The sequence below is a fragment of the Heptranchias perlo genome, chromosome 5 (assembly GCF_035084215.1).
Source record: "Heptranchias perlo isolate sHepPer1 chromosome 5, sHepPer1.hap1, whole genome shotgun sequence".
In the NCBI taxonomy this organism is placed as follows: Eukaryota; Metazoa; Chordata; class Chondrichthyes; order Hexanchiformes; family Hexanchidae; genus Heptranchias; species Heptranchias perlo.
In genome coordinates this window covers 125785902-125808394 of record NC_090329.1, presented here as the reverse complement: position 1 = coordinate 125808394, position 22493 = coordinate 125785902, and the positions used below count along the sequence as shown (strand labels likewise).

General features: G+C 48.2%; 1 protein-coding gene across 2 annotated transcripts in view; it reads left to right on the top strand.

The window, feature by feature from the left end:
- The window catches only part of LOC137322091 (xanthine dehydrogenase/oxidase-like), a 162509-nt gene that overhangs the window by 38242 nt on the left and 101774 nt on the right, over positions 1-22493 (top strand). For both annotated transcript variants that reach the window (XM_067985171.1, XM_067985172.1), the window contains exons 4-8: positions 1097-1193; positions 5744-5852; positions 13709-13835; positions 15087-15148; positions 21845-21904. In XM_067985171.1, the coding sequence (XP_067841272.1) occupies positions 1097-1193; positions 5744-5852; positions 13709-13835; positions 15087-15148; positions 21845-21904 (455 nt within the window). The remainder of the gene's footprint in view (positions 1-1096; positions 1194-5743; positions 5853-13708; positions 13836-15086; positions 15149-21844; positions 21905-22493) is intronic.

The window sequence follows — 22493 nt, the reverse complement described above, 5'->3', positions numbered from 1 at the left end:
AACTCTGTCTCTTTCTCCACAGATGCTGCCTGACTTGCTGAGCTTCTCCAGCATTTTCTGTTTTTATTTCAGATTTCCAGCATCTGCAGTATTTTGCTTTTGACCACTGTGTACCTTCCTCCAGACTGAAAAACAACCTTTCACCATTACTCTCTGTTTCCTGTCACTTAGTCAATTTGGTATCCATGCTGCCACTGCCCCTTTTATTCCAAGGGCTTCAGTTTTGCTGACAAGCCTATTATGTGTCACTTTATCAAATGCCTTTTGAAAGTCCATATACACCACATCAACTACTTTACCCTCATCAACCCTCTCTTTTACCTCATCAAAAAACTCAATCAAGTTAGTTAAACACAATTTGCCTTTAACAAATCCGTGCTGGCTTTCCTTTATTAATCCACATTTGTCCAAGTGACTATTAATCCCGTCCTGAATTATCGTTTCTAAAAGTTTCCCCACCACCGAGGTTAAACTGACTGGCCTGTAGTTGCCGGGTTTATCCTTACAGACCTTTTTGAACAATGGTGTAACATTTGCAATTCTCCAGTCCTCTGGCACCACCCTTAAATCGAAGGAGGATTGGAAGATTATGGCCAGCAGCTCTGCAATTTCCACCCTTACTTCCCTCAGCAACCTACGATGCATCCCATCTGAACCAGGAGACTTATCTACTTTAAATACAGCCAGCCTTTCTAGCACCTCCCCTTTAACAATTTTTAGCTCATCCGGTATCTCAACTACCTCCTCTTTTACTGTGACTTTGGCAGCATCTTCTTCCTTGGTAAAGACAGATGCAAAGTACTCATTTAGTACCTCAGCCATGCCCCCTGCCTCCATGCGTAGCTCTCCTTTTTAGGCTCATATCTTTTAAGAATTATTTTAAGAATGGTTAAGAATTATTACCCAATCTTCATTACCCTGAGAAGGTGGTGTTTTTTCTTGAACCTCTGCAGTCCTCACGGTGTCAGTGGTCCTGTGATGCCCATCCTACATCTGGAACAGCAACAGTAGGTACAATCAAGTAGGGTTCATTTAGATTGGTGTTTGTTAAGTATGAAGCAGTTGATCAATGCTTTCCTTAATATAACTGTGTCAGTGTACCTGATTGGAACCAAGCTCGGCTGTGGAGAAGGAGGATGTGGGGCCTGCACTGTGATGGTCTCCAAGTACGACATACTTCAAGGGAAGGTCCTGTATCCTTTCATTAACAATCAGCATCAACAGAAGCACTAAACCTTAATCTATTTTCTTTTTGCGGTAGGTATTCAATAGAACATTTTGAACACGTGAAAAGGGAAAGGAAAGATAGGAAGGCCCATCAGTGTGCACTCTATCCACTGAACAGTTCTCCCTCTCCAACCACTAGCAATGCTAACTCCTGCAGTAGGCCTAAATACTAATAACCTTAGGGTGCCCTTTGCCTGTGAGGAGTCCGCTGCCCCTGTTTTTCTTCCTCCATGGACTGGGAGAGGAAACAGGGCCATTTTCAAATATATACCATCTTCGTGTTTGGTACATTTTGTATTTGACAGATGGCTCCTTCTTAAAGCTGAATGGCTCCACATCCAAAATCCAGGAAGTCCTGGTAAATCTCTTCCTGAAGGTATAAGAGGCAATTTTGTCCGATTGGAGACAGTTGCATTTGGAAGATCCGGTGAGAGAGGCATTTCGCTAGAAAATCTCACAGCAGCAAAGAAGAGACAGGTCTAACGTTACTGAAAGGGAAGAAACGCGGGAGGGTCACTGTGACCTTCACCGTCTGAGTGGTCATCTGGCGGAGCAGATCACCCCACCCCCTGTTGTAGAATCCGTCAGTTCTTCAACCCACTGAAGTCAATGGGATGAAAACCGGACAGGTTTTATAATGGGCGTGCGATCAACTCCAGCTGCCCAGTCAGTGAAGGTGAAAAGTCCCCTGACTGGCAAAGGAACCAAAGGTGACATGAGGAAAAACTTTTTTACCCAGCGAGTGATTATGATCTGGAATGCACTGCCTGGGGGGGTGGTGGAGGGAGATTCAATCATGGCCTTCAAAATGGAACTGGATAAGTACTTGAAAGGAAAAAAATTGCAGGGCTACGGGGATAGGGCGGGGGTTTGGGACTAGCTGGATTGCTCTTGCATAGAGCCAGTATGGACTCGATGGGCCGAATGGCCTCCTTCCTTGCTGTAACCTTTCTATGGTTCTATGATACTATGACTGCATGTATCATAGAAACATAGAATGACACAGCACAGAAGGAGGCCAATTACCTTAAATCTGTTACCCGACCCTTGTGCCTGGAAACAGTTTCTCCTTATTTACTCTATCAGAATCCTTCTTGATTTTGAACACCTCTATTAAATCTCCTCTTAACCTTCTTTGCTTTAAGGAAGACAATCCCAGTTTCTCCAGCCCCTCCATGTAACTGAAGTCCCTCATCCCTCATGGATGTATGTAAAACTCATCCGTAAAAGATTAGATTAATTCGTGGATTTGGAGTCTTTTTGATTATTTTGCCCACACAAGGAGTTAGATAAAAGATTTACTACTGTTAGATTATTTGCTTGTTCATTATTCGTGTAATAAATTTGCTTCATATCTTAAACGTTAAAGTCAAGGTCCACCATAATGATTCACTTCTTTCGAAGAGTAAAGTGCAATCTTATGGAGGTAGAATGTGATCCAGTATTGAATAGCAATGACCAGACAGGGTTTGCAGCTCAGTTCCCTGGCACATTAAGAAATGCTTCCCTAGGTCACAAGGCAAAGGTAGACACCCATGAGGGGTAACATCCTCTCAGCATCTACCCTATCGAGTCCTCTCAGAATCTTGTATGTTTCAAATATACACAGGTATAACACTCCTATTATACACTAACACACTCAGCATTACACAGGTATAACACTCCCATATAGTATACAATAATACATTCCATATTATCATAGAATCATAAAATCATACAGCACAGAAGGAGGCCATTTGTCCCATTGTGCCCATGCCAGCTCTTTGTAAGAGCTATCCCATTAGTCCCATTCCCCTGATCTTTCACCAAAACCCTGCAAATTTTTCCACTTCAAGTATTTATCCAATTCCCTTTTAAATTTATTATTGAATCTGCTTCCACCACCCTTCCAGGCAGTGCATTCCAGATCATAACAACTCGCTGAATAAAAAAAATTCTCCTCATCTCCCCTCTGCTTCTTTTGCCGATTACCTTAAATCTGTGTCCTCTGGTTACATATTACACAGGTATAACACTCCTATTATACAATAACACACTCTGTATTGCACAGGTATAACCCCCCTTTTTATACAATAACACACTCTGTATTACACAGCTATAACCACCCTGTTATACAATAACACACTCTGTATTACACAGGTATAACACTCCTATTATACAATAACACGCTCTGTATTACACAGGTATAACACTCCTATTATACAATAACACACTCTGTATTACACAGCTATAACCACCCTGTTATACAATAACACACTCTTGTATTACACAGGTATAACACTCCTATTATACAATAACACACTCTGTATTACACAGCTATAACCACCCTGTTATACAATAACACACTCTGTATTACACAGGTATAACACTCCTATTATACAATAACACACTCTGTATTACACAGGTATAACACTCCTATTATACAATAACACACTCTGTATTACACAGGTATAACACTCCTATTATACAATAACACACTCTGTATTACACAGGTATAACACTCCTATTATACAATAACACACTCTGTATTACACAGGTATAACACTCCTATTATACAATAACACACTCTGTATTACACAGGTATAACACACCTATTATACAATAACACACTCTTGTATTACACAGGTATATCAGTTCCAATTAAAATAAACTTTCTTTCCGAATGAAAACTAGTTCAGCTCTGTGAGTTTCTCTCCATCATGTAGAACCTAAGTCCCAGAGTCATCCTCGCTACACTTCCGTGAATCCTATCGAAGATATTGATGGCCATTTTGAAAGTTGTATACCCAAAATTGCACTCAATATTTGAAATGCTGGCTGACTGGAGACCTTTAGATGGTTAGGATAACTTGTACTGCTTACTGACTGCGTCACATTGATTGGATGTTTTCAGTCTCATCAATTCTGCGATGCCACATTCCCAATGGGCAAGCGAACTAGGAGGAAGTGCAGCTCAGAGACAGAGAGATATGGCATAGCAGCCCCGATTCTCCAACACTCATCCCCTGTGAATATCACTCCCTGCTGGGAGTGCTGGAGCGCGGGCTTAGGAACATGGCAAGATAGAAATTGCTGGATGAAAAAAGACCGAGCTCCATCTAGTTTGCCTTCTACCATCCTGGTAGTCACATGATCCAATGAAAATGGAGTTATCAACTCCATTATCATTATTAATCACTGCAATCAATCTCCATCAATTAGTCTACAACAGACCCAGACATGAGGTGAGGAAATGCCCCAGTGGCGGAGAGCTTTGGGAACTATAGGTCCAAAGTCACCTGTTCCTCCCAAGCCCTTTTACCCTCGCAGTTCCACCCTGAACCTCATTCCTTCCCCCACCTCGCCCATGTGAATGGACACCGCTTCATGGTGTACAGACGTATCGTGCTTCCCATTTTGTAGATCTATCCTTGGCCCCCTCCTATTTCTCTTCCACATGCTGCTCCTCAGCAACATCATCCAAAAACACGAGGTCAGATTCCACATGTACGCTGATGACACCCAGCTCTACCTCACCACCACCTCCCTCGACCCCGCCACTATCTCTGATTTGTCACACTGCTTGTCCGACATCCAGTACTGAATGAACAAAAGTCTCCTCCAACTATATATTGGGGCTGGCCGAAGACATTGCCTTTGGTCCCCGTCACAATCTCCGTTTCCTACCCACCGACTCCATCTCTCTCCCTGGCCACTGTCAGAAGCTGAACAAGATTGTTCGCAACCTTGGCGTCCTATTTGACCCTGAGATGAGCTTCCGACCACAAATCGGTTCCATCACCAAGACCACCTACTTCCACCTCCATGATATGGCCCGTCTCCGCCCCTGCCTCAGCTCATCTGCTGCTGAAACCCTCATCCTTGCCTTTGTTACCGCTGGAGTCAACTATTCCAATGCTCTCCTGGCCGACCTCCCATCTTCCACCCTCCATAAACTTGAGCTCATCCAAAACTCTGCTGCCCGTATCCTAACTCGCACCAAGTCACGTTCACCCATCGTCCCTGCACTGACCTACATTGGCTCCCGGTCCAGCAACACCTCGATTTTAAAATTCTCTTCCTTGTTTTCAAATCCCTCCATGGCCTCGCCCCTCCCTATCTCTGTAACCTCCTCCAGCCCTACAACCCTCTGAGATCTGTGCACTCCTCCAATTCTACACGCAAAGGGTTGTAGAAGTTTGGAACTCTCTTCCGCAAACGGCAATTGATACTAGCTCAATTGCTAAATTTAAATCTGAGATAGATAGCTTTTTGGCAACCAAAGGTATTAAGGGATATGGGCCAAAGGCAGGTATATGGAGCTAGATCACAGATCAGCTATGATCTTATCAAATAGCGGAGCAGGCACGAGGGGCTGAATGGCCTACTCCTGTTCCGATGTTCCTAATCGCTCCTATGATGCGCCTTGGGACGTTTTATTATGTTAAAGGCGTTACATAAATGCATGTTGTTGTTGTTGTTGTTGTTGTTGTTGTTGTTGTGCGATGCTCCATCCTCCTTGACTGTGCCGTCACAGACACATTGCCGTGAACGCCTGCCTAGCGCCGCTCTGCTCCCTGCACCACACCGCCGTGACCACCGTGGAAGGAATTGGGAGCACGACCACTCGCCTTCACCCAGTCCAGGTGGGCCTTCTGCGTTAATACTGGCCCCATTACTTGTTGCATTCGATGTGACTGAGTCGAGAGCAGGGGGAGATGAGCCATGGGCACTATGTACATGGAGAGCTTCTGGGCCCTGTCCAGGTCCAGCCCACATCACTCCTGCCGTTACCAACATCCACTCGCAGTACTTACAACTGCGTTACTCGAGTTTGAAACATTCTTGTTTCTTTCTCCCCTTCCCGGCCTCCTCTCCTGCAAGGGAGTTGGGGCTGTGGTTTATGCTGAGGTACAGTTTTACAGGGATCAGCAGTCTCTGGTATCTTGGCGAGTAGGAATTTTTCCTCTGTGGGTCCACACAATGATGCTGATGGGCCATTTACCATGAACCTAATCCTGTCTTCACCTGATGGTTGCACCATTCCAACATGGGTCATCGGAGAGTGATCGGGAGCGGGGAATCTGGTTGATTCTCCTCCAAGCTACGGGATGGACTGGGGATCCTTTCACACACAGGGTCTGAGCAATAGCTGTTCAGTGAGATAACTGAAACAAAAAATGAACCTTCAGGGCTGTCAGTAACTCTATGGACACGGCTAGTACCACAGGCCCCAGGGCTGTCAGTAACTCTATGGACACGGCTAGTACTACAGGCCCCAGGGTGTCAGTAACTCTATGGACACGGCTAGTACCACAGGCCCCAGGGCTGTCAGTAACTCTATGGACACGGCTAGTACCACAGGCCCCAGGGTGTCAGTACCTCTATGGACATGGCTAGTACCACAGGCCCCAGGGTGTCAGTAACTCTATGGACACGGCTAGTACCACAGGCCCCAGGGCTGTCAGTAACTCTATGGACATGGCTAGTACTACAGGCCCAGGGCTGTCAGTAACTCTATGGACATGGCTAGTACCACAGGCCCCAGGGCTGTCAGTAACTCTATGGACATGGCTAGTACTACAGGCCCCAGGGCTGTCAGTAACTCTATGGACATGGCTAGTACTACAGGCCCCAGGGCTGTCAGTAACTCTATGGACACAGCTAGTACTACAGGCCCCAGGGTGTCAGTAACTCTATGGACATGGCTAGTACTACAGGCCCCAGGGTGTCAGTAACTCCATGGACATGGCTAGTACCACAGGCCCCAGGGCTGTCAGTAACTCTATGGACATGGCTAGTACTACAGGCCCCAGGGCTGTCAGTAACTCCATGGACACAGCTAGTACTACAGACCCCAGGGTGTCAGTAACTCTATGGACATGGCTAGTACTACAGGCCCCAGGGTGTCAGTAACTCTATGGACATGGCTAGTACTACAGGCCCCAGGGTGTCAGTAACTCTATGGACACAGCTAGTACTACAGGCCCCAGGGTGTCAGTAACTCTATGGACATGGCTAGGACTACAGGCCCCAGGGTGTCAGTAACTCTATGGACACAGCTAGTACTACAGGCCCCAGGGTGACAGTAACTCTATGGACATGGCTAGTACTACAGGCCCCAGGGTGTCAGTACCTCTATGAACATGGCTAGTACTACAGGCCCCAGGGTGTCAGTAACTCTATGGACACGGCTAGTACCACAGGCCCCAGGGCTGTCAGTAACTCTATGGACATGGCTAGTACTACAGGCCCCAGGGTGTCAGTACCTCTATGAACATGGCTAGTACTACAGGCCCCAGGGTGTCAGTAACTCTATGGACATGGCTAGTACTACAGGCCCCAGGGCTGTCAGTACCTCTATGGACACGGCTAGTACCACAGGCCCAGGGCTGTCAGTAACTCTATGGACATGGCTAGTACTACAGGCCCAGGGCTGTCAGTAACTCTATGGACACAGCTAGTACCACAGGCCCAGGGCTGTCAGTAACTCTATGGACATGGCTAGTACCACAGGCCCCAGGGCTGTCAGTAACTCTATGGACATGGCTAGTACCACAGGCCCAGGGTGTCAGTAACTCTATGGACACAGCTAGTACTACAGGCCCCAGGGCTGTCAGTAACTCTATGGACATGGCTAGTACCACAGGCCCAGGGTGTCAGTAACTCTATGGACACAGCTAGTACCACAGGCCCCAGGGTGTCAGTAACTCTATGGACACAGCTAGTACCACAGGCCCCAGGGCTGTCAGTAACTCTATGGACATGGCTAGTACTACAGGCCCAGGGTGTCAGTAACTCTATGGACACAGCTAGTACCACAGGCCCCAGGGTGTCAGTAACTCTATGGACACGGCTAGTACTACAGGCCCCAGGGCTGTCAGTAACTCTATGGACATGGCTAATACTACAGGCCCAGGGCTGTCAGTAACTCTATGGACAAAGCTAGTACCACAGGCCCCAGGATGTCAGTAACTCTATGGACACGGCTAGTACCACAGGCCCCAGGGTGTCAGTAACTCTATGGACACGGCTAGTACAACTGGCCCAGGGTGTCAGTAACTCTATGGACACGGCTAGTACCACAGGCCCCAGGGTGTCAGTAACTCTATGGACACGGCTAGTACTACAGGCCCCAGGGCTGTCAGTAACTCTATGGACATGGCTAGTACTACAGGCCCAGGGCTGTCAGTAACTCTATGGACATGGCTAGTACTACAGGCCCCAGGGTGTCAGTACCTCTATGAACATGGCTAGTACTACAGGCCCCAGGGTGTCAGTAACTCTATGGACATGGCTAGTACTACAGGCCCCAGGGCTGTCAGTACCTCTATGGACACGGCTAGTACCACAGGCCCAGGGCTGTCAGTAACTCTATGGACATGGCTAGTACTACAGGCCCAGGGCTGTCAGTAACTCTATGGACACAGCTAGTACCACAGGCCCAGGGCTGTCAGTAACTCTATGGACATGGCTAGTACTACAGGCCCCAGGGTTGTCAGTAACTCTATGGACATGGCTAGTACCACAGGCCCAGGGCTGTCAGTAACTCTATGGACACGGCTAGTACTACAGGCCCCAGGGCTGTCAGTAACTCTATGGACATGGCTAGTACTACAGGCCCCAGAGCTGTCAGTAACTCTATGGACATGGCTAGTACTACAGGCCCAGGGCTGTCAGTAACTCTATGGACATGGCTAGTACTACAGGCCCAGGGCTGTCAGTAACTCTATGGACATGGCTAGTACTACAGGCCCAGGGTGTCAGTAACTCTATGGACACAGCTAGTACCACAGGCCCCAGGGCTGTCATTAACTCTATGGACATGGCTAGTACTACAGGCCCAGGGTGTCAGTAACTCTATGGACACAGCTAGTACCACAGGCCCCAGGGCTGTCAGTAACTCTATGGACATGGCTAGTACCACAGGCCCCAGGGTGTCAGTAACTCTATGGACACGGCTAGTACTACAGGCCCCAGGGCTGTCAGTAACTCTATGGACATGGCTAGTACTACAGGCCCAGGGCTGTCAGTAACTCTATGGACATGGCTAGTACTACAGGCCCCAGGTTGTCAGTACCTCTATGAACATGGCTAGTACTACAGGCCCCAGGGTGTCAGTAACTCTATGGACATGGCTAGTACTACAGGCCCCAGGGCTGTCAGTACCTCTATGGACACGGCTAGTACCACAGGCCCAGGGCTGTCAGTAACTCTATGGACATGGCTAGTACTACAGGCCCCAGGGCTGTCAGTAACTCCATGGACACAGCTAGTACTACAGACCCCAGGGTGTCAGTAACTCTATGGACATGGCTAGTACTACAGGCCCCAGGGTGTCAGTAACTCTATGGACATGGCTAGTACTACAGGCCCCAGGGTGTCAGTAACTCTATGGACACAGCTAGTACTACAGGCCCCAGGGTGTCAGTAACTCTATGGACATGGCTAGGACTACAGGCCCCAGGGTGTCAGTAACTCTATGGACACAGCTAGTACTACAGGCCCCAGGGTGACAGTAACTCTATGGACATGGCTAGTACTACAGGCCCCAGGGTGTCAGTACCTCTATGAACATGGCTAGTACTACAGGCCCCAGGGTGTCAGTAACTCTATGGACACGGCTAGTACCACAGGCCCCAGGGCTGTCAGTAACTCTATGGAAATGGCTAGTACTACAGGCCCCAGGGTGTCAGTACCTCTATGAACATGGCTAGTACTACAGGCCCCAGGGTGTCAGTAACTCTATGGACATGGCTAGTACTACAGGCCCCAGGGCTGTCAGTACCTCTATGGACACGGCTAGTACCACAGGCCCAGGGCTGTCAGTAACTCTATGGACATGGCTAGTACTACAGGCCCAGGGCTGTCAGTAACTCTATGGACACAGCTAGTACCACAGGCCCAGGGCTGTCAGTAACTCTATGGACATGGCTAGTACCACAGGCCCCAGGGCTGTCAGTAACTCTATGGACATGGCTAGTACCACAGGCCCAGGGTGTCAGTAACTCTATGGACACAGCTAGTACTACAGGCCCCAGGGCTGTCAGTAACTCTATGGACATGGCTAGTACCACAGGCCCAGGGTGTCAGTAACTCTATGGACACAGCTAGTACCACAGGCCCCAGGGTGTCAGTAACTCTATGGACACAGCTAGTACCACAGGCCCCAGGGCTGTCAGTAACTCTATGGACATGGCTAGTACTACAGGCCCAGGGTGTCAGTAACTCTATGGACACAGCTAGTACCACAGGCCCCAGGGTGTCAGTAACTCTATGGACACGGCTAGTACTACAGGCCCCAGGGCTGTCAGTAACTCTATGGACATGGCTAATACTACAGGCCCAGGGCTGTCAGTAACTCTATGGACAAAGCTAGTACCACAGGCCCCAGGATGTCAGTAACTCTATGGACACGGCTAGTACCACAGGCCCCAGGGTGTCAGTAACTCTATGGACACGGCTAGTACAACTGGCCCAGGGTGTCAGTAACTCTATGGACACGGCTAGTACCACAGGCCCCAGGGTGTCAGTAACTCTATGGACACGGCTAGTACTACAGGCCCCAGGGCTGTCAGTAACTCTATGGACATGGCTAGTACTACAGGCCCAGGGCTGTCAGTAACTCTATGGACATGGCTAGTACTACAGGCCCCAGGGTGTCAGTACCTCTATGAACATGGCTAGTACTACAGGCCCCAGGGTGTCAGTAACTCTATGGACATGGCTAGTACTACAGGCCCCAGGGCTGTCAGTACCTCTATGGACACGGCTAGTACCACAGGCCCAGGGCTGTCAGTAACTCTATGGACATGGCTAGTACTACAGGCCCAGGGCTGTCAGTAACTCTATGGACACAGCTAGTACCACAGGCCCAGGGCTGTCAGTAACTCTATGGACATGGCTAGTACTACAGGCCCCAGGGTTGTCAGTAACTCTATGGACATGGCTAGTACCACAGGCCCAGGGCTGTCAGTAACTCTATGGACACGGCTAGTACTACAGGCCCCAGGGCTGTCAGTAACTCTATGGACATGGCTAGTACTACAGGCCCCAGAGCTGTCAGTAACTCTATGGACATGGCTAGTACTACAGGCCCAGGGCTGTCAGTAACTCTATGGACATGGCTAGTACTACAGGCCCAGGGCTGTCAGTAACTCTATGGACATGGCTAGTACTACAGGCCCAGGGTGTCAGTAACTCTATGGACACAGCTAGTACCACAGGCCCCAGGGCTGTCATTAACTCTATGGACATGGCTAGTACTACAGGCCCAGGGTGTCAGTAACTCTATGGACACAGCTAGTACCACAGGCCCCAGGGCTGTCAGTAACTCTATGGACATGGCTAGTACCACAGGCCCCAGGGTGTCAGTAACTCTATGGACACGGCTAGTACTACAGGCCCCAGGGCTGTCAGTAACTCTATGGACATGGCTAGTACTACAGGCCCAGGGCTGTCAGTAACTCTATGGACATGGCTAGTACTACAGGCCCCAGGTTGTCAGTACCTCTATGAACATGGCTAGTACTACAGGCCCCAGGGTGTCAGTAACTCTATGGACATGGCTAGTACTACAGGCCCCAGGGCTGTCAGTACCTCTATGGACACGGCTAGTACCACAGGCCCAGGGCTGTCAGTAACTCTATGGACATGGCTAGTACTACAGGCCCAGGGCTGTCAGTAACTCTATGGACACAGCTAGTACCACAGGCCCAGGGCTGTCAGTAACTCTATGGACATGGCTAGTACTACAGGCCCCAGGGCTGTCAGTAACTCTATGGACATGGCTAGTACCACAGGCCCAGGGCTGTCAGTAACTCTATGGACACGGCTAGTACTACAGGCCCCAGGGCTGTCAGTAACTCTATGGACATGGCTAGTACTACAGGCCCCAGAGCTGTCAGTAACTCTATGGACATGGCTAGTACTACAGGCCCAGGGCTGTCAGTAACTCTATGGACATGGCTAGTACTACAGGCCCAGGGCTGTCAGTAACTCTATGGACATGGCTAGTACTACAGGCCCAGGGTGTCAGTAACTCTATGGACACAGCTAGTACCACAGGCCCCAGGGCTGTCAGTAACTCTATGGACATGGCTAGTACTACAGGCCCAGGGTGTCAGTAACTCTATGGACACAGCTAGTACCACAGGCCCCAGGGTGTCAGTAACTCTATGGACACGGCTAGTACCACAGGCCCCAGGGTGTCAGTAACTCTATGGACATGGTTAGTACTACAGGCCCCAGGGCTGTCAGTAACTCTATGGACATGGCTAGTACCACAGGCCCCAGGGCTGTCAGTAACTCTATGGACATGGCTAGTACTACAGGCCCCAGGGCTGTCAGTAACTCTATGGACACAGCTAGTACTACAGGCCCCAGGGCTGTCAGTAACTCTATGGACACAGCTAGTACTACAAGTCCAGGGCTGTCAGTACCTCTATGGACACGGCTAGTACTACAGGCCCCAGGGTGTCAGTAACTCTATGGACACGGCTAGTACTACAGGCCCCAGGGCTGTCAGTAACTCTATGGACACAGCTAGTACTACAGGCCCCAGGGTGTCAGTAACTCTATGGACATGGCTAGTACTACAGGCCCCAGGGCTGTCAGTAACTCTATGGACATGGCTACTACCACAGGCCCCAGGGCTGTCAGTAACTCTATGGACATGGCTAGTACTACAGGCCCCAGGGCTGTCAGTAACTCTATGGACACAGCTAGTACTACAGGCCCCAGGGTGTCAGTAACTCTATGGACATGGCTAGTACTACAGGCCCAGGGTGTCAGTAACTCTATGGACATGGCTAGTACTACAGGCCCAGGGCTGTCAGTAACTCTATGGACATGGCTAGTACTACAGGCCCAGGGTGTCAGTAACTCTATGGACATGGCTAGTACTACAGGCCCAGGGTGTCAGTAACTCTATGGACATGGCTAGTACTACAGGCCCAGGGCTGTCAGTAACTCTATGGACATGGCTAGTACTACAGGCCCAGGGCTGTCAGTAACTCCATGGACATGGCTAGTACTACAGGCCCAGGGTGTCAGTAACTCTATGGACATGGCTGGTCAAATTGGCAAGCCTTAATCAGTGTGGCCATTCCTAGCGCGGAACAGTACAATTGCTTGGAACAGGCAAAATGCCATCTATCCCCGCAATAACTATGACTTGTTAAAGCTCTATTCATTTGTGTGAAAACAAACACTGAGACTTACATGAGGGTCGGGATTGTCATAACTCAACTTCTCCAGCCAATGAAATGCTGCCCATGTCCAGGAATGCCATCCCATGTTGTCATTCCTTTATAACCTTCAAAGAATCAGTGGATGTTCCAGTACAGAAGCCAGGCCGTTCAGCCCATTGAGTCTGTGCTGGTGCTTTTCTCCGCATGAGATAGTCCAATCCCACTCTCCGTGTAGTTCTTTGCCACTGATGAGGCATTCCATGGCTGATCAACCTTCCTACTGTCAACCTCTTCTTTCATTGCTTCACCAGGAGCGAATAGCAAAAGCTCATGGTTCCCAGTGCGGATTCTGTACCCCCGGAATCATCATGTCTGTGTACACCTTATTACGGAACAATCTGGAGCCCACAATGGAGGAAATCGAAGACACCCTGCAAGGTATAGTATGTTGGTTGTGACTCAGTGACAGGGGGGCCATAAGCTGCCCTGCCCTGTAGAAGAGTTTTTAAAAATTCATTCTTGGGATGTGGGTGTGGCTGGCAATACCGGCATTTATTGCCCATTCCTCGTTGCAACTGAGAGGCTTGTTAGATCACTTAAAGGGGCAGTTAAAAGTCAACCACATTGGTGTGAGACTGGAGGCACATACAGGACCAGACCGGGTAAGGACGGCAGGTTTCCTTCCCTAAAGTGAACCAGTTGGGTTTGCACAACAGTTTCATGGTCACTTTTACTGATACCAGCTTTTTATTTCCGGATTGGCTGTGATGCGCTTTGGGAGGTCCTGGGGACATGAAAGCGTTAAAGAAATGTTCTTCTTTTGTTCTTCTTCTGCCTCTCGGGAGTTAGAGCTCTTTGAAAGAGCTCTCCAATTTAGTCCCCATACCCCAGCTTCTTCCCCATAACCCTGCAAATTCGTCTTCTTCAAGTACATATCAAATTGCCTTTTGAAAGTTCCTATGGAATCTTCTTCCACCACCCTTTCAGGTTAGTGCGTCCCAGATCTTAACAACCCACCGTGTAAAAAAATTTCTCCTTATTTCTGCTCTAGTTCTTTTACCAATTATTTTAAATCTATGACCTCTGGTTACCGACCCACAGTTTCTCCCTACGTGCTCTATCAAAACCCCTAAGACAGTGTTACATCGAATGTACAGCACAGAAACAGGCCATTCGGCCCAACTGGTCCGTGTATATGCTCCACACGAGCCTCCTCCCACCCTGTTTACTTCATCTCGCCCTGTCGACATTTTCTTCTAATCCTTTCTCCCTCGTGTACTTGTCTAGCTTCCCCTTCAATGCATCTATGCTAGTTGCACATCCTCACCACTCTCTGAGTGAAGACGTTTCTCCTGAATTCCTTACTGGATTTATTCGTTACTCTCTTATATTTATGGCCCCTAGTTTAGGACTCCCCCACAAGTGTTGTCGGTGTCTCTGGTAGAATAGATGGAAGTGGCTCACATCCCTCCCCCAACCCACTACACCAGTGTACACCGACCTTCCTACTGAATTCAGTGGCCATGTCGCAGAACATTACTCAGTCCTGACCATTCCCCACAGCAGTGTATGAACTATCCGGGAGTGTTAGTTGTGAGGAGGGGTGTTTGGGGCGGGGTGGGGGGGGGGGATGGTTGGAGCCTGAGTGTTCTCTTTTTGTTTGGCTGACACCTGTTAATTTGCTTCCAGGGAACTTGTGTCGGTGCACAGGATACAGAGCCATCCTCGAGGGCTACAAGACCTTTGCTAAAGTAAGGAAATTAAAACCACTGCTGGTAAATTTGTCCCCGATTCCCTCTCCAGTGAAGGGGTGTAGCAAAATGTAAAACCCAGGTAAACACACGAGAGAAGATTTCACAACTTCAGGCCAATTTATGGCAGTGTAGTTATGACAGTGACAGACACATTTTCACACATTGGCCAGGACAGACGTGTGATCTTTGCAGACCCCTCTTTATTCGGTAGCTACACAAGAGTTCTGATGATTGAAATAATGCTGGAAGATCAAATCCTGCTGATCTCCTAACCCAAGGCTCTGGACCCTGCTGGACTCCTAACCCAAGGCTCTGGCCCCTGCTGGTCTCCTAACCCAAGGCTCTGGCTCCTGCTGGTCTCCTAACCCAAGGCTCTGGCTCCTGCTGGTCTCCTAACCCAAGGCTCTGGCCCCTGCTGGTCTCCTAACCCAAGGCTCTGGCTCCTGCTGGTCTCCTAACCCAAGGCTGTGGCCCCTGCTGATCTCCTAACCCAAGGCTGTGGCCCCTGCTGGTCTCCTAACCCAAGGCTCTGGCTCCTGCTGGACTCCTAACCCAAGGCTCTGGCTCCTGCTGGTCTCCTAACCCAAGGCTGTGGCCCCTGCTGATCTCCTAACCCAAGGCTCTGGCCCCTGCTGGTCTCCTAACCCAAGGCTCTGGCTCCTGCTGGACTCCTAACCCAAGGCTCTGGCTCCTGCTGGACTCCTAACCCAAGGCTCTGGCTCCTGCTGGTCTCCTAACCCAAGGCTCTGGCCCCTGCTGGACTCCTAACCCAAGGCTCTGGCTCCTGCTGGACTCCTAACCCAAGGCTCTGGTTCTTGTTGGTCTCCTAACGCAAGGCTCTGGCCCCTGCTGGTCTCCTAACCCAAGGCTCTGGCCCCTGCTGGTCTCCTAACGCAAGGCTCTGGCCCCTGCTGGTCTCCTAACCCAAGGCTCTGGTTCTTGTTGGTCTCCTAACGCAAGGCTCTGGCCCCTGCTGGTCTCCTAACCCAAGGCTCTGGCCCCTGCTGGTCTCCTAACGCAAGGCTCTGGCCCCTGCTGGTCTCCTAACGCAAGGCTCTGGCCCCTGCTGGTCTCCTAATGCAAGGCTCTGGCCCCTGCTGGTCTCCTAACGCAAGGCTCTGGCCCCTGCTGGTCTCCTAATGCAAGGCTCTGGCCCCTGCTGGTCTCCTAACGCAAGGCTCTGGCCCCTGCTGGTCTCCTAACCCAAGGCTCTGGTTCTTGTTGGTGTCCTAACCCAGGCTCCTGCTCCTGTTGGTTTCTTAACCCAAGGCTCCAGCTCCTGCTGGTCTCCTGATCTGAGCGCCAGCTCCTGCTGGTTTCCTGATCCGAGGCTCTTGCTCCTGCTGGTATCTGAACCTGAAGTTAATTATTGGAGCTGCTTTAACACCCAAATAGTAATAATATATTCTGCGGAAATCAGTGAGTGTGAAAAATCAATTAACACGTTCATTTACATTTGAACTTTATGGTGAATCATGACAATTCATGGCGATAACAGGACTATGGATAATGGATAATGGGAGGGTGGATAACGGGAGGGTGGATAACGGGAGGGTGGATAACGGGAGGGTGGATAACGGGAGGGTGGATAACGGGAGGGTGGATAACGGGAGGGTGGATAACGGGAGGGTGGATAATTAAGATTCCACTCTTTGTAAGCATCTGGTATTTTTGTCTCACCCCAGCCCCCCAATCCCCCCCACCACTTTCTCATGAGGGCGATGACTAATGTTCGGGTACAGGTCTACGGGTGCTGAATGTATTCCAGTATCTGCCCCAATAGGCTATTCCCCACGCGTGGACCTGGACTGTGCTTTTCAGCAGGTCAATCACACCTCTCCTCACCCAACATCCAACAGGACAGCAATCGGGAGCAGGACTCCTGGCTGATTCTTTTTTTTTAACCAATTCCCTAGCCCCAAGGTACTGAGGCCAATTGTAGCACGTCCACCACTGCCACCACCACCTTGGCTTAGACCAGCTAACATGGACTTCAGCAAAGCCTTTGACAAGGTACCGCATGGTAGGTTGTTACATAAGGTTAAATCTCACGGGATCCAAGGTGAGGTAGCCAATTGGATACAAAATTGGCTTGACGACAGAAGACAGAGGGTGGTTGTAGAGGGTTGTTTTTCAAACTGGATGCCTGTGACCAGCGGTGTGCCTCAGGGATCGGTGCTGGGTCCGCTGTTATTTGTTATTTATATTAATGATTTGGATGAGAATTTAGGAGGCATGGTTAGTAAGTTTGCAGATGACACCAAGATTGGTGGCATTGTGGACAGTGAAGAAGGTTATCGAGGATTGCAACGGGATCTTGATAAATTGGGCCAGTGGGCCGATGAATGGCAGATGGAGTTTAATTTAGATAAATGTGAGGTGATGTATTTTGGTAGATCGAATCGGGCCAGGACCTGCTCCGTTAATGGTAGGGCGTTGGGGAGAGATATAGAACACAGAGATCTAGGAGTACAGGTTCATAGCTCCTTGAAAGTGGAGTCACAGGTGGATAGGGTGGTGAAGAAGGCATTCAGCATGCTTGGTTTCATTGGTCAGAACATTGAATACAGGAGTTGGGATGTCTTGTTGAAGTTGTACAAGACATTAGTAAGGCCACACTTGGAATACTGTGTACAGTTCTGGTCACCCTATTATACAAAGGATATTATTAAACTAGAAAGAGTGCAGAAAAGATTTACTAGGATGCTACCGGGACTTGATGGTTTGACTTATAGGAAGAGGTTAGATAAACTGGGACTTTTTTCCCTGGAGAGTAGGAGGTTTAGGGGTGATCTTATAGAAGTCTATAAAATAATGAGGGGCATAGATAAGGTAGTCAAAATCTTTTCCCAAAGGTAGGGGAGTCTATAACGAGGGGACATAGATTTAAGGTGAGAGGGGAGAGATACAAAAGGGTCCAGAGGGGCAATTTTTTCACTCAAAGGGTGGTGAGTGTCTGGAACGAGCTGCCAGAGGCAGTAGTAGAGGCGGGTACAATTTTGTCTTTTAAAAAGCATTTGGACAGTTACATGGGTAAGATGGGTATAGAGGGATATGGGCCAAGTGCAGGCAATTGGGACTAGCTTAGTGGTATAAACTGGGCGACATGGACATGTTGGGCCGAAGGGCCTGTTTCCATGTTGTTAACTTCTATGATTCTATGATAACTCATCTCTGACAGGATCAAACAGAGAGTAGGGATAATGGGCAGGTACTCAAATTGGCAGGGTGTGTAGAGTGATGTCCCACAGGGATCTGTGTTGGGGCCTCAACTATTCACAGTATTTATTAACAACTTAGATGACGGGATAAAGAGACACGAAACCAAGTTTTGCCAATGACACAAAGATAGACAGCATTGTAAGCAGTGTAGGTGGAAGCATAAAATTATGGAGAGATATTAATAGATTTAGTGAATGGGCAAAACCGTGGCAAATGGATTTGAATGTAGGCAAGTGTGAGGTCATCCACTTTGGACCTAAAAAGGATAGATCAGAGTACTTTCTAAATGGTGAAAAGCTCGAAACAGAGGAGGTTCAAAGAGACTTAGAGGTCCATGTACAGAGATCATTAAAATGTCATGGACTGGAACAGAAAATAATCAAAAAGGCTAATGGAATGTTGGCCTTTATATCTACAGGACTAGAATACAAGGGGGTAGGAGTTATGCTACAGCCATACAAAGTCCTGGTTAGACCGCACCCAGAGTACTGTGTTCAGTTCTGGGCGCTGCACTTTAGGAAGGATATATTGCCCTTGGAGGGAGTGCAGCGTAGATTTACTGGAATGATACCTGGACTCCAAAGGTTAAATTACGAGGAGTGATTACACAAACTAGGGATGGTTTGATCGAAGTTTTCAAGACAGTAAGGGAAACGAATAGGGTAGAGAGAGAGAAACTATTTCCACTGGTTGGGGAGTCGAGGACTAGGGGACGTAGCCTGTAAATTGGAGTCTGGACTTTGAGGAGTGAAGTTAGGAAACACTTCTACACGCAAAGGATGGTAGAAGTTAGGAACTCTCTTCTGCAAACGGCAGTTGATACTAACTCAATTATTAATTTTGTGTGTGAGATTGACAGATTTTTGACAGACTAAAAGGTGTCCTTCCTTATTTGGAGCTCTTTGCAACCCTTTTATCAGGAAAGACCTGAGAAGCTAGGGAGGAAGTGAGCGAGTTGGCATGTTTAGGTGTCAGAGCTTCATTGATTTGGGGGTCTTCAAGGGTACCAACAGGGCTGTGTGAGGTGATCGACACCAGGAGGGCCGAACTCAGAAAGGTCACTCAGGTTGGTCAGTAGAATTGAGGAGGTTTCTTTACATACGTAAGTGACCAGGAGATTCCTCGGAGTTGCTCCCACTCCATCGCTGTAACTTCACCGGAAGTGCGGCGGAAACCTCCTGGACCCTCTGCCCCTGGGTGAACTCACCTTCCACGCTGGTACCTCTATCGGGACTCGCTGGCTTCAGTCTCATCAAAGGAGAGAAGACTGAGCTTTAATGCAAAAACACTTGCCAAGAATCTCCTCAGGGTTGTTAACTACAACTCCAAGGTTTTTTTTTATTCGTTCATGGGATGTGGGCGTCGCTGGCGAGGCCAGCATTTATTGCCCATCCCTAATTGCCCTCGAGAAGGTGGTGGTGAGCCGCCTTCTTGAACCGCTGCAGTCCGTGTGGTGACGGTTCTCCCACAGTGCTGTTAGGAAGGGAGTTCCAGGATTTTGACCTTTGATGTTAATAAATATTGTAAGGATGATACCAGAACTGAGAGGTTATAAATATCAGGAAAGATTAAGCATGTTGGGACTCTTTTCTGCAGAAAAGAGAAGGCTGAGGGGTGACCTGTTAGAGGTCTTTAAAATTATGAAGGGGATCAAAAGGGTAGAAAATTACGATCCCACGGCACTGTTTCCACTTGAGGGGGAGAATAAAACTAGGGGCCATAAATATAAGATGGTCACCAATAAATCCAATAGGGTATTCAGGAGAAACCTCTTTACCCAGAGAGTCACTACCGTAAGGAGTGGTGGAGGCAAATAGCATAGATGCATTTAAGAGGAAACTGGATAAACACACGAGGGAGAAAGGAATAGAAGGATATGCTGATAGAGTTAGATGAAGTAGGGAGGGTGGAGGCTGGTTTGGAGCATAATCACTGGCATAGATCAGTTGGGCCAAATGGCCTGTTTCTGAGCTATCCATCTATGTAATTCTATGTAACTGTTCCTTCATGACTTTGTTACCCGACTTCTTATTTGATAATAAGCATAAACTGGGTGGTAAGTCCCAGACAGCAAAAGGATTCATCTGGTGTCCTTGATGGATATAAATCCCAGTGTTCTTACAACCAATGTTTCATTGCTGTCCTTTTGATGGAAGTCCCTGTGGCTGGGAGCTCTAGTTTCTGGTCTATATTGGGCTGCCCTCTCCTAGATCACCAGTCTAAAGCCAGCAGAAAGACTCAGCTAATCTGGTTCCATTGTAACATTTTGCACGTAAAAAGTGAGATGCCGTGTTTCAAGAATCACTCTGATGAAGGTTCTTTGTTGGTTTAACATTTTGAGGAGGATATTAGGAACATAGAAATTGATGAAAAAAGATTGAGGTCCATCTTGTTCATCTTCTACGATCCTGGTAGTCATATTATACAATGATAATGGAAACCTATTTTAATTTGCATTTGAATGAAACCACACTAACTGCTTCCACCGTCTCCCTAGGGAGCCTGTTCCATAGATTGACCACTCACTCACTGAAATATTGTTTCCACAGATTAGTTTAGAATTTACTCCCCTTCAAGTGCAGGCTGTGTATTAAAGTTAATAATTAGTGTAAATACAGTGTGATATTCATTTATCTGTTCTATGCTAAGTAAACCGTCCGTTGGTTTATAGCCTGAGCATCAATCTGATAGAGTTTATATTCAATCCATGTAACGAGGATGAGGAGAATCACGTGCTACGTTCCAGTAAGCCAGCGTAAACTGGCAAGACGACTTTGTTGGACGCCTGGACCTCACTGTTTACCTAGATATTGGGGGTGGTTTAAGGTAGACTCCAGTCTGTAGATAACATGAGGTCCACTTATGGGAACGGTCAGTGAGACTGAACCCAAGTATAATATAGAGTGTAAAATCCTAAAATTTAACAGGCTGGTCTCCAAAGATATAGGCCTTAAATTATACCCCAGGATGTCAGCTTATCATCACTGAGTGTGTTTAATAGACAGTGTTAACCCGATTAAAATAATTGAGTTACCACTTCCACTAAAATAGCAGAGAGAGGAATTTTAGACCAACCCGTTCAGTATTCATACCCTGGTATCCTGGGGTGTAATTCTAGGGCCTTGGGCGGGCTGTGGGGGAGATCGGGCCTTGGGGGCGGTGTGGAGGGGGTGGTGGAGGGGGTGGGGGGGAGTTCCCCAGGCATTCTCCTGCTCGTCTGCTGTATCTTTGATGGAATAGCCGCGAAAATCCCTGAAAAACAAGGTGACCGCTGTTTACGGCAGTTTTTCCAAGGGCTTCCACTGTTCTTCCGCTGATGTTACATCGGATGAGCGGGAGAATCCCGATGGAACTTCATCCCCGTAGCGTTTGGACTCAATACTTTTACTATCACATTTTCATGAGGTTGTTTCTAACAGTGATTATTGGATACTGTAAACTAAACACGTGTTCCATTTTTTTTCTGTGAAGCTGTCGAACTGCTGTGGTGGGAGTGGAAAAGAAAATGGCTGCTGCATGAAGCAGAGTCAAGTAAGTGTTAAAACTTCTGATTATCCCATAATCACTTTACTGACGCTACTTTTTAACATTTGTGTTTGTGTATCCTTGCATGTGTGTGTGTGTTTTTGCATGTGTGCGTGTCTTTGCATGTGTTTGCGTGTGCACTTTGTGTATACACAGATGGAGACGGTAGACTAGTAATTATAGTGCTGGTCTAGTAACCCAGAGGTCCTGAGTTAGGAACATAGGAACAGGAGTAGGCCATCCAGCCCCTCGAGCCTGCTCCACCATGCAATTAGATCATGGCTGATCTGTACCTCAACTCCATTTTCCTGCCTTAGCTCCATATCCCTTGATACCCTCACCCAACTAAACTCTATCGACCTCAGTCTTGAAAGCTCTAATTCACCCCCAGCATCCACAGCCTTTTGGAGGAAGAGAATTCTAGGTTTCTTTGTAACTACCCTTTCGAATCGTTTCATCATTTTAAACACCTCGATCAGCTCACCCCTCAGTCTTCTATACTCAAGGGAATACAAACCAAATTTCAAATCCCACCATGGCAAGTTATGAAACTGAGTTCTGGGCACTGCACCTTAGGAAGGATATATTGCCCTTG